The sequence below is a fragment of the Rissa tridactyla genome, chromosome 11 (genome assembly GCF_028500815.1).
Source record: "Rissa tridactyla isolate bRisTri1 chromosome 11, bRisTri1.patW.cur.20221130, whole genome shotgun sequence".
Taxonomy (NCBI): domain Eukaryota; kingdom Metazoa; phylum Chordata; class Aves; order Charadriiformes; family Laridae; genus Rissa; species Rissa tridactyla.
Genome location: NC_071476.1, coordinates 11,453,278 through 11,465,517, shown reverse-complemented (window position 1 = coordinate 11,465,517; position 12,240 = coordinate 11,453,278). Strand labels below are relative to the sequence as shown.

Genomic DNA, 12,240 nt, shown 5'->3' with positions numbered 1-12,240 from the left:
TGGGCTCGGCACTTGAATCACAAAAATGCAAGAACTGAAGCTCCGGTTCTGATGCTATCTCATGGCCCTGCCATCTGGGGCCCCGGGCACTAGTGCTAGCGTTTTAGCCTCAGCCTTACTCACACCAGACCAGATCAGTGAATTACAGATTAGGGTAGGTCAGAATTTACAGTTTCACATCCTAAACCTGTGTTTTTGTCCCTGATCACTTAGGCTGTTCACTTTTCTCCTCAAACTCTCCATAATTCTAATTTATATTTGTTTTGCACTATTCCACCTCTTGAGAAATCACAGTACCTGTAATGTGATTTGCATTAGACTAGTCGGAGTTCATAGAAACACTTTGTGAGAGCTTTCTCCACGCCTTGCTGAGTTGATTCACTGAGGAGTCAGCAAAGGCTTTGGACTCCTGTATCTGCTCGGGTTTTGCAAGGAGGCATCGGGACTGAGAAATGAAGCAATAGTTTATCTCCCTCTTATGGCCAGATTCAGAACGGCTGCGTTGCACACGCAGCTCTTCCGAGGGAGTCCCTGCACTTGTCAGCTTTGGTGGTTGTGGATACGAGGGGCCCGGACTTCTCCCAAGGAATTAAGCTGACCTCTCTTTAAGGAAGCTGGTAAAATATATTTTTCACTACAGCACAAACAGGAAAATATCTGTGAAAGAATTAAACTGGTCCAGTTCCTCGCGGGTTTGAACTGGAGGAACTGGTCTCCAGTTGAGCAAAAGTTGGAGAATGGGATCCTGCTCGGCGGCAATTGCAGCTATACCCTGTTTGCTGAGGAGGAAGGTGCGGTCAGAAAACTCGTCTGGTACCCAGTGGTGCCCACGGTCCCAGAGTAGTGGTGTGCTTGAAGCAGGCGGCACACGAGAAGCGTTGTGACAGTGGGTGCTGGTCTCGCTCTTTCTAGTGATGTGGGAAAAAGAGAGTAAACAGCTTAATTAAATGCCCCTTCTTGTTGCTGAGATCGAAACGATATATTGAAAACTCTCTCTTCTAGGCATATTGGTTGTGCCTCGTTAAAACCAGTCATGCCTCTCCTAAAAACAGGAGAGGAAGCGGAGCCAGGCATGGTTTGGGTTCAAGATCCCTGTATTGATTCCAGTGTGGATTCAGAGTGCTTTGGCAATGACTGGCTCAGTGTTTGGGGCAGGGGTTGGTTTGAACCACTGTCCTGACAGGGGCCCAAGTTTGATCCCTCTTTGTGCCAAGGATTCAGAGTTGTGGTTCAGGCTTGCCTCCAGAAGGTCATGATTATTCCCCTTTCCCGGAGAGGGGTTTTGTGGCCTGACCCATAGGCTGGGAATCCGGGTGTCTCGCTCATCTGGTATCAGGATTCAAAACTGGGCTGGTTGTGAATTTGGTAATAAATTTTAAACTTGGAACTGTATTAATATGATTCAAGAGTACTTGAGGGATGAGTAAGGCCGGCTACCAATGAGGGAAGAAACAAAAGATGAGAGATCTTCTAACATATTACTCTTTCCCGTTTGGCTGTCCTCCCTTCACCAGATATGCTTGGATTTAGGTGTTTTGTTACAAGGGTCTGATCTAACAGACCTGCTGGCGGTTACTCAGGGATTGATCTGGAGACTTGGGTTGGGTTCAGCTCTACCAGACGGAGACATCGCGCTAACTCTAGGATGGGATGTGGTTACAAACAAAGAACTGTCGCTGGAAAATAGTGGCTGGTTTAGACTGAGGCGGAATATATATTGGCAATTTTGATTTTGTTTCTTTTGGTGAGGTCTACTTGAGTTCAGTGTCTGACTTGCCAATGGACTAGACACTAGTCAGAAAAATAGCTGATGAGGGCAGAGAACTGGCTGGGCTTGAGTCTTTGCTCAGCGGGTTACTTTTTCTGTGTCACGTAGCAGTATTGCTACCTGATGGTGAGATGTCTCTTGAACCAATGATGTTAAATTAATGCTGTAGTAATGAGCATGAACCAAATGACCTGCTCAAGAGCCGCCTTTGCGGTTGCAGAAGCGTTAGAAGAAATGCGTGTGTCCAAAATCCAGGCTCAGGTGAAACTGTGGTCTTGTTAAGACGGTCAGGAGCTGTGGTGACTGTCTTGCTCTGTTGGTAATCTGTTTCAGGTTAAATTGAAAAAAGCATCTCTGGAGCTGTTGTCACAGAACAGCTACATAGCGAGTGTCTGGGGGAGAATACGTTTATTTTATGTAACACTTGCATGAGAACTTGAAAAAAAAAATCATAAAATGCCTATTAATCATTTATAGTAAAAATGAGTTTTACTTCAAGAATGTGTTATAAACACATTATTCATCACTGAACTCCTGTTCAGTACTTGTAATAATGCTTCTCTTGCGCTAATATGTATGTTCATAAAAATACCATCATTGTGGTTCCACTTAGATTGCTTTGTGTGTTTGGTGGTATGCGTTACGCATACATTCGTCAGGAATAACGGGGGAAAGGCAATGGGCTTTGCTCTCGGTTTGTCTAGAATGACAGCGTTTGGGACACTGTCAAAGGAAAAACCATCAAAACTGTTCTAAGGCTGGAGTTCAGGTTTCGACATGAAGAAGGGAAGATAGATGGTGGGAAAGTAAGACAAGTCCTGCAATGCTGCAGACAACGCTTGGACTGAGATGTCTGCATGATATGAGAACTCCCAGAACAACTACGCAAGCCTCCCTTCGCTATTTTCTCTAGTAAGACTGTGAGATTTAGCTGGTTCACTCAAGAGAACCTCGTTATACTTGTCTTTGACTAAACAGCATTAGAGTTCAATGTCTGTGAAAATTTTAAGAATTATATATCCAGCGGAGACTTGGATTATCTGGAGTACAGGACACGGCATTTTCGGCATATCCAGCATAGCGATGTAAACTGAGTAATATGCTAACTTTAGTCGGACACCCTGCTACACAAGGGAAGAGTTTCACCCCTACAGCAGGTACAAACTTGTTCTTTTGTTCCGGTGTGAAGATTTCTATAATGTCATTTGAGTTATTGAGGCTGGAATCCTGTTTCTATCAGTTGCCAGAGAAAAATCTATATAATTGGAGGGCGCTACCTACCATTTTTTCATCGTGGTAAGGACTGGGTGGTTTTTCTCACTGTCCCATTAGATGTAAGGTATGCTTCCAAGACTCTGATCCAAAGCAAGGACTTTAGAGACCAAATGTTAAAGACTGTGATCCCAAACGTGGATTGGCTGCCCAATCTCATTAGGTTCTGATCTGAAAGTTCCCGTAGTCACTGCAGTCATGCACTGCACGCAGGCTGAGACCAACTAAAGGCATAAGCCCTACGCACACAGAGCAGTGGCACAGCCGTCGCGTTCGGAGTTTAACACAGCACCATGTTCAAAGACAGAACAGTGGAAAAACCTCTTAAAAACTATGGTGGCTGAGTCTATTCTCCTTCACTCAGCTGTCAGTGGTAGGGGTAGGGAACCTACGCCTTGTCAGGGGTAGGGAACACAGGTTGATTCCCTCTTCACTGCAGTAAATCCAGCTCTACTTACTACTTTTTAAAACTGAAGTGGTGTCCCTGCTCCCTAACTACTACTACTGTAATCCAGACTTTGTCTAAGCAGTTAGAATCTTTTTCACTTGCTCTCTTTCTAGACTCTTGAACTTTTTTTTTTCCCCCCCGCCCCTGCATAAATGGCTCAGTTTCAAAAAAGTGGTTGAGACACCCTACCAGGAGGTAGAAGATGCATTTTTTCCTGCCAAGAGCTGCCCTTAAGGCTCTAAGGGAAAACATCTACTACTGATTTGGAGAGCAGTCGTTAACCACCGAATCAACATGCAGGAGAGAGCCCTTTCCTCACATACCCCTTCTCCTGTTTTATAGCAGGAACAAGGACTATGTAACAGTGAGAGTCAAGCCACGCAAACAGATTATCCCAAAACACAACTTTTCAAACCATATCAGGAACGTTGTGGCCAAGGTAGCTATCACTAAAAAGTACAGGTATGTAAGTTCCCATTCTGAGAGGAACACTGTTAAATGGGATAAAAAATACAGATGGACCATGCATCATCAGGACTATGCAGCCCTGTGCGGACTTACTGCAGTGGTGAAGTTCACAGAGCTCTCTTGTGAAGGGTTTAAAATACCAGAGGTTCCGTTCATCTCCTTTTCTGCATGTAACTGTTGAGAAGAGCTACTACGCAAAATAAGTTAGCTACAAGATTAAACCACAGCATCCGTCTTTCCTACAAAGTACCTGTTTTGAAAAGGGAGCAGAGTGCAGCTGGAATTACATCTGTTCACACACAAGGTCTGTGGGTAAGGCTGTAGTTGAGGTATGTAGGCCACGAATAGCAAGGATTCAAACATTATGAAGTGTTATTCAATGACATAGGCAGTTGTTAGTTTAAAAGACTGCTAGCTGGAAGGGGGGGGGAGGAATAGCCTATTGCCAGAAGTGCATTGTTTTCAAAAGGTTGAACCATCACTAGCACCAGCCTCAACTTACTCAGGATTGACACCCCAGAAATGACATGAGGTAAGGTCTGTTCAGTCTTTTGATAATTTAGATTTTTTTGAGAGAGACCTTACATGGAGAAGAATGCTAATATCGGTCTTATTTCATGGTAACTTCTACTAACAACCCCCTGTTGTCAGAGCTGGATTAATCTATGAACTGTTGGAGGTCACACTTCCATTAGGGTTCCAGCAATCAGGACGCCTGGATTTCGTTAAAGTAGTTTTTCCTTACGAAAATATTCTGAAGAAGGTAGGAGTCAGAGATGCTTTTTGAAGTGTTTTATTGCAAAAGGTATGGACACTTGCTGGCAGAATATTTGATCACATTCTCTGACTGTCATCCAGAGGACACTGCATGCATTCAAGCTGAAAGCATAGGACAGTTTCCACTAGGCACCTGAGAAATTTCACGGGAAAGAAAAGTCTTTCAAGTTGAAAGAGACAAGTTTCAAACTGATCACCTGCTCTGGTGCCCTTTGCTTCCCAGTTACCTGGGAAATAAGAATTAAATCAGCTATAGTCATAGCCAACTGTAAACATTTTCCTGCGATGCAACAGAAATTCTCTAGATAATCGATCCTGAAGTGTTCTTTCCAGTTTTGAACAGGAAATGCCCTTCCCAAAGCAGGCAGTGCAATGAGTTACACCTGACTTGGCACCTACGACTCAATGCTGTGTTGTGCGGCAGAGGTGTATGACGCTACCTTTTGTCTGGCTTCTGTCAAAGAAAATCTCTCAGCTCTTACTTGGTCTCCAAGAGACTACCCCACCCCCCAAAATATTTCTTTTCTTCTTGCTCCCAAGTCTAGTATCATCTCAAACCACTTTCCTGCTCCCTCCAGACAAGAGCCAACTCCCTTTTTCTCCCTACCCCCTTGGCTGAAGGCATCACTAACAAGAATACAGGCTGCTTTCTGTGTTGCTGTTAATAGCAAAAACATCTTCACGTTTTGGCTGTCCCTCCACATGCAGAACTCCGAGCCGTTATGAATTCCACCAATTTCAATGCCTTCCCACATGTCTGATAAAGGTTAATCATCTTTGGCAGACAGCAATCCTGCACCAAACGGAACAAGTAATCCATGGCCAATCTAGCAGGATGTGTATTTTGCAACTGTAGCTGCTTAGCATCAGGAACTCCCTGCAAGAAAAGAGAGAGTTTAGAGGATGGTACCTTCACCAGTAAACTCATTTGAATAGAGAACAGATTAGAAAATATTAACTAACAGCTGCACTTAGCTGCAGGCTATAATGGACTCTAAACTACTTGAATCGGACAAATGCAAACATCTATCAAGGCACTGAGGCTGCAAGTCACAGATAACTAAATAACTCGGGATGATACTACAGGCACTTTAACTTCTACTATTAAATTAAAAGTCATGCTAATTGATCTAATAATTCCAAGCATAAGAACAGCTATTGTAGGTTACTTCTACCTTTTTAATAAATCAGCTGTAGATTATAAGGAAAACTTTTGCTTTCAGAAAGCCCTAGCAGATAGAACAATTCACAATTAACTTCCTTTCATGCAGTATGGTTTTAAGTTCCCCAGCAAAGCTGCGGATTGAAATTTTCCATCAAGATAGTGATTCCTCAGTAATGTGCACACAGGCCTCAATATTCAAATCAACCTTAAGATACAGGGCCTTAGCGGAGATGGGCGCATAGTCACTTGTGTTAAGACAGAGTAGCAATTATAGCCCCCTGAGGCCCCTTGAGTTATTTTAATCACAAAAGCCAGAATGAACTTGTTTGCAACAAAGGCACCCTCAGTACTTTCAGCTGGAAAGATATAGGTTGCTCTATTTAAACCAGTCAATTTGGAATGAACACTTATTCACTCCCAGAGACATTAGCTTTACTCCAGCAGTGAATATATCACTCCCTAACGATTCAACACTCCAGTGTATGTTCTGAAACTTTCACTGCTAAAGCACAATAACTTGTCACCACTCTACGTTCAGCTGTATTTCAGTAAAGGATATATATATATATATTTTTTTTTAATCCATTTGATATTGTTCTGAAAGCTATCCAGCCAATTTCTTGTCAATCACTGCTGGATATGCTTTTACAGGAAGAAAGGGCCTTTTGGCCTGATCCAAAACCAGCACTGGCAGAGTCCACAGTGTTCCTTGATAGCTGTTTTACATCATACCTATGTCTTCAGTCCTAATGTATTTTTAGCAGATACCTAAGTGGAAGCAGCTCAGGTGACTGACATTGACAACAAGCTGATGATCAAAGTGTCCTCCCTGTCAAGCCAGGAAGAATACAATGTCTTCTCTGTCTTGCATTAGACAAGCTACAGAGATGAGGTACATGAAAATGTAAGTAGTAAGTGCAGAGATACAAGACCTTTAGGAGGCATCCTGAGATGGAGCAGGAGGATCCTTATTCTCAGGCTCTGGAGGAGGAGCTGGCACACTTTCCTCTTTCTTTTGTGCAGCCAAAAATTCATGAATCGCCCTCTCTATCTGGGGCCTGAAGATGTGGTTTAGTTTTGGATCCACCACCTGAGAAATAATTCTGTCCACTCCAGCTTCCAGCATTCCTGACCTTGAACAAAGACAAAGGAGTCATTCAGCTCCTCTGAAAAACTTCTCCCCGATCTCCTCCAGTAATTCTCCAGAGCCCTCCTGTCAACTGCAATTAGCATTAATGTGGTGAGAACTGCAGCCCACTCAGTAGATCCTTAACAGGGAGTTGTTTCAATCACCTATTCCCCCCCACCCCCTCTCACTTCTCCCTACAGAATTAACAACTGACATCTGGTCTCCCAGGTACTTAAATGACATGTTGGACAAGAGCCACTTTAATAGGGCTCATGTGGAAATGAGGTCCGCATGAAAGCAAACAAACACATTTTGGCACAAACAAGGGAAACAAGCTATTCTGAGGAGGAGGGCAGGTGAGAGCAGAGTCTTTTTTTTGGCTGACTTGAGGGAGAAGAGGCCTTCCCCCTAATACTGTCACTCACTCCTTATAACTGCTAGTCTAGACGGATGGGTATTAATTATAAAAACAAGCACATGTAGCACACAGCAAAGTTTCTGGAACTGCACACTAGTAACTGAAGTGACTTATTACTTCAGGGACGGCGTCAGACTCTTGGATTGCGGGGCACAGGCTGTCTAGCAGGCTTAAGTCATGTCTGCAAGGGAGCAGGGGACAGGAAATGGAGACGTTGCCTGGCGCTCGGAAAAGCAGCCACAAGACTAATAAGGCTGTGAATGCTGGTGAGCGAGTGGGTGCAGGGTCACGGCACATCATGTCACCTCCAGGTAACAGCAGACCTATACGCGCAGGCAACAAAGGACATACACATCTTGACACTCTCAGTGCTCAGTCTTGCAACTACAGGAGTAACAGGGACTCTTCAAACTCCCTACTACTGCACATCTCTTCTTTATACTAATAGTCTACATAAGGCAGCACTTTACATTCTTCTCATTACAGGCTCTCTGATAGAGCAATTTTCAGTTGTCTGTTATAATGGTAGAGTAATGTGACATAAGAGGAAGCACTGACAAACATGTCTGAAGGACTACAAGTAAAGACAGGAAATTCTGTACTTCCAGTGGACACCCCCTTCTCTAATTACAGATTAAACAAACTGATGTTACATACTAATGATTTACAGGTTCTATCAAGTGCTCTGAAATACGGTTTCTTCTGGGTGTGAGACGCTTTAATAGCTTTCCTTATAAGCATAAATGCTACTATCAAATTCCCTACTGTCCCTCTCCCCACAACTTTATAGTAAAAGTTTTTATCTGTGACTTTTAGTCAAACAAGCTAAGGCTCGTGCTTCAGACTGCAGCGAGTTAGCAGCAAGAGATACTAAACCTAAATCTTTAAGCAGCGTAGTTTGTGCTGGCTTTCCTGTCATGCTGGAAATGGACTATCCTAAATAGCTGTACAAAAGCTACCCCCTGCTGCATGAAATCAGGCTAGCTCAGTTTGGTTACTGCCTGCTAGTGGTCGGAGTCTGCTTAAACAGGCTTTGGCATCTTCAGGATTTTTGCTTTAAGTGATGTAGGCTCTTCTCTCTTCTGAAAATAAAGATCAAGGCCATTCAGCTCAGCATATCAGGTAGTGTTGCTAGCAGGCACAGCATTGGTTATTTGCAGCAATAACTTGGCTAGACAGAGAATGAGTACTTTACCATGCTGCTCAACTCATGCAAATACAAATTTCAGGTAAAACAGTAATGTTAGCATTTTAATGACAGTTAAGACTGCATCCATTATTATAATGAAACTCAGGAGAGCACAACAGAAAGCGTTGTGAAAAAGTTAATTCTGCAAATTCTTCTTTGACTCAGGTGATGAGATAAGATAGTCACATATTACTTATCAAATTGCGTTGCCATTATTTTACAGAATGCCTCTTACTTACTGAATCACACTCTGCCTTAGCCCATTTCGTAACTGGTTTTTGTTCATTGTTGGATTCCATTCCTGTTTGTCCAGGTGGGTTGATACAAAGTTGTCTACTTTCTGCCTCAAATTTTGATAGGCTGGCTGAAAAAGAAAAATAAATAAAAAAATCCGGTTAAACAGCTAACAGATCTCACAGCAATCCCCTGCCAGAGTCCTTCATAGTACATCTTTTGTCATGTACACTACCATTCTGTTGTCTGTTTCCTCCATCCTTTCACTTTCTGAGCAAAGGTAAGCTTGTTTTATCTAAGAACACAACTGGTAATTGCAAAGGACAGTTGGTCAGCGTGCTGTTAATAATAATTTAAATAGCTGGATAGACTGGTTTTAAAATTGTTGTCTGCTTGTAATATTACTTGGTGAAATGCAAACTGGCCGTGTAGAGAGGAATTGTTTAAGCAGAGTTCTTGTTGTCTGGAAACCCTCCATCACAGAATTCCTGGGAAACTGGCTGAGTAATATTGTCACTGACAAACAAATTAATTATTTCTTCTGTGACACTAACAGAAAATAAGAACTATGTAGGTTTTATCACTGGAAATTTAATTCCAGTGAATGGGAATTGAACTAACAAACCCCTAAAAATACATAGGACCATACAGATCCTGGTACCGTGCAAGGAAAGGATAAGAGAGTGGCAACATTTAAATTTCAGAATTTGGTATGCATATGGGATGATGAATGAAAGGGCTGGTAACAGAGGTGCAGTGTATATCTCCCCTGACAAAGCTGCTCTGACCTGTGGCTGCTCCATGCAGGTGACCTGACAGCTCCAGGTATGGTTTTGCTACAGCTGCTGGGGTGGCCTAGACTGATGTCTGCAGGTCCCAGAACAGGACTCTTGCTGAAAGATTAACAGTTTGGGAAAGCAAAACACCAGTGTTTAATTTTGACAGGGCAACAGTGAACAACCCAACTTCAGTACTGCCAACAAATGCTCAGGAGTTCATGTTGTGACTGAGGAAGAAATTAGTTTCAAACAATAGTCTGATAACATCTACTCAAGAAAGGATAAACGTTTGTTTTGGAAACGTGTGAATTATGCTCAAGAGGAGCAGTGTTCTTATGAGAGACCATTTTCCAAATAAGGCCTAGAAAATGAAAGTCTGAGCCTGTTCTCTGGCCTGTTTCTCCTTTGGGGTGTCGCTATGGCTTCGAGCCAGGGCCACCTCCAGAGCAGCCTGCCTGACAGATGCCAGGCGCAGCGGGGGCGTGAAACCCCACCGCCCGAGAGAGCAGCACCGCAGCTGCTGCCCGCCGTGCTGGCCGGCCTCCCCCAGCCCCGAATGCGGGACCCCGCCGGCAGAGGGGAAGGGAAGGGATGCGGGCGCCCCTTCGGCCAATGGCAGCCGGGTTCCAGGCTCGGTGCCCGCAGCTCCGGCCTGGGGAGGAGGCACCGGCCGCCCGGCCCTGCCGGCGATCCCCGGGGGCTGCCCGTGAGCCGGGACGCCCGTTTCGGCGGCGCTACCTTGGTGTCCACGTCGGCCAGGCAGTCCCGGCGGAAGCCGTCGAACAGGCCGCGGCTCTTCAGCTGCTCCACGATGATGGCGATGAGCTGCGCGTCGCCGGGCGGCAGCGAGGCCGGGTCGATGGCGCCGGGCCCCGAGCCGGAGGCCGCGCCGCCCGCACCCCCTCCGCCGCCCGCTCCGCCACCTCCCCCGCCCGGGGCGGCCCCGCCGGCCCCGCCGCTCTCGGACATGGCCCACGGCCTGCGCCCGGGGCCCGCCAGCGGCTGCGCTCCGCTCGCCCGCAGCCCCCGGCACCGCGACCGTCTCCGGCGGCGCGCCGTGTTCTGCGTCACCCCGGCGCGCTGCATCATGGGGAGGCGAGTCCTCCGCAGGGGGACCCGTTATAGGCCGGGGGGAGCCGGGTGGCTGGGGAACTACAAATCCCAGGGTGCACCGCAACGGAAGCTCCCATAAGGCAGCGGAGGGGAGGGCGCTTTGCCTTTGCGGTGCATCTTGGGAATTGTAGTTCGCTGAGGGGGGCCGTGCCGGCTTTCCCCCCACACCGCCACCAGCAGGCTGGCCGGGGAGGGGGCTGCCCGGGCGGGCCCTGTGGTGGTGGTGCCGCCACGAACGAGCCGGGTCGGTGCTTTGCTCCCCTGGGGCCACCCGGAACTGAGCCAGTGAGGCCTCCGCCCCGCAGATGCTGCGTGTGGGGCAGAGGGACCCGGGTTTACCTCGGCATCGCGCAGGCTCCTCCAGATGGTCGGTCTGGGATTCCCGGCCCGGGGAGGCTCTGCAGAGGATCTCTGCTGGGTTGTGGTTTCGGAGTGTTTTTTTCAGTGGTGTAGAGAGGACCGCACACGCGTAAATTCAGAAATAAAAACCAATCTGCGTGCGATCATCCTGGATTTCCACCAGGACCCGAGTTTCATTTGTTACACTGTTAGCAAAAGGAAAGGCAGCGCCAAAGGCCTACTCCGGCACCAGTCCCCGCAGAGTGAACGAGCAAGGGAGTCTCTGGTAAAGGTGCTTTTCTCTGCTGCGTGTGCTTAGGCTGTCAGTGTCATTTATTGTTCTGATTACGTCTGCGAGCTACAGGATACAAATTCTATGCATTAGTTTTATTTTTTTCCCAGTCACGTTGTAAAGAATTGAGCTCATTAGGATATTCTCATCTTAACTGCAGGAGGACAAGCCGCGTGCAAATGTAGTAATTCGGTCCTCCACAAAGATGCACTGCACAGGTGCGTCCTCACCTTTCTCTGTGTGTACTACTGAATGAGTAAAAAGATGGCAATGTTTTGCATGTGACGCGTTATCCTTCTCTACCTGATTAAAATTCAGCAGCTCTGAGAAGCGCCGTAAGCTGTCCCTTTCCATCTGGCAGCTTTGAGGAGAGAAGAGGGGAAAAATGGTAGCGTGTACAGAGCCTGAGCTTTACACTGACAAAAGCGTCTCGTGCAACTGCCGCGTTCTGCAGAGACACACGAGCGGTCTCCTGCTGGAGCGGAAAAACTGTCCCTCTGGCCGGACGCCTTGTCACTGTCGCTAGTCTGTCTTGGCTATCTCAAAATTGGGTATAAACCCCGCACAACTCATCCAGGCACTCAGAAATATCCATGGAATCGCATTCCTGCCTGACAGCTGCCAGCAGTCCCTTCTCCCCACCACTTGTGACCAGCTCACGCCAGCACAGAGTTCGCTGGCATCGCGCTGTCCTTTCACGTGGAGATAACCCCGGATAAGAATGCATTCATCTAACTGTCGTAATGTCCTGCCCCAGCGAGATCCAGGGGGATGTGTCACTTAACGTTCATGAGGATGTAACGGGAACAGCTGCCCTGTGCTGATACAGTACATACTACAGCATCGACA

At 46.4% G+C, this 12,240-nt stretch overlaps 1 protein-coding gene across 3 annotated transcripts; it reads right to left on the bottom strand.

Moving 5' to 3' along the window:
* Nucleotides 1–604: 604 nt before the first annotated feature.
* Nucleotides 605–10,787, bottom strand: BOD1 (biorientation of chromosomes in cell division 1). Of its 3 annotated transcripts, XM_054217524.1 has the most exons (4): nucleotides 10,386–10,757; nucleotides 8,874–8,998; nucleotides 6,831–7,031; nucleotides 4,734–5,610 (listed from the first exon to the last, which is right to left on the bottom strand). In XM_054217524.1, exons 1-3 carry the CDS (start codon nucleotides 10,734–10,736, stop codon nucleotides 6,833–6,835), a joined length of 675 nt encoding a protein of 224 aa, XP_054073499.1. In that variant the 5' UTR covers nucleotides 10,737–10,757; the 3' UTR covers nucleotides 4,734–5,610; nucleotides 6,831–6,832. The 3 variants fall into 3 exon arrangements, with proteins under 3 accessions (XP_054073498.1, XP_054073499.1, XP_054073500.1); XM_054217523.1 differs by lacking the exons at nucleotides 4,734–5,610; nucleotides 6,831–7,031 and adding an exon at nucleotides 605–908 and having other exon boundaries at nucleotides 10,386–10,787; XM_054217525.1 differs by lacking the exon at nucleotides 6,831–7,031 and having other exon boundaries at nucleotides 10,386–10,772.
* Nucleotides 10,788–12,240: the final 1,453 nt, after the last annotated feature.

Excerpts from the sequence above, each read along its gene's own strand:
- BOD1 (XM_054217523.1), bottom strand. The coding sequence starts at position 10,736 with ATGATGCAGCGCGCCGGGGTGACGCAGAACACGGCGCGCCGCCGGAGA. Across the intron at positions 8,999-10,385 it reads TGGCCGACGTGGACACCAAG|CCAGCCTATCAAAATTTGAG; the intron begins GTAGCGCCGCCG and ends TTTCTTTTTCAG. Across the intron at positions 909-8,873 it reads CTAAGGCAGAGTGTGATTCA|AAAGAGCGAGACCAGCACCC; the intron begins GTAAGTAAGAGG and ends CCACATCACTAG.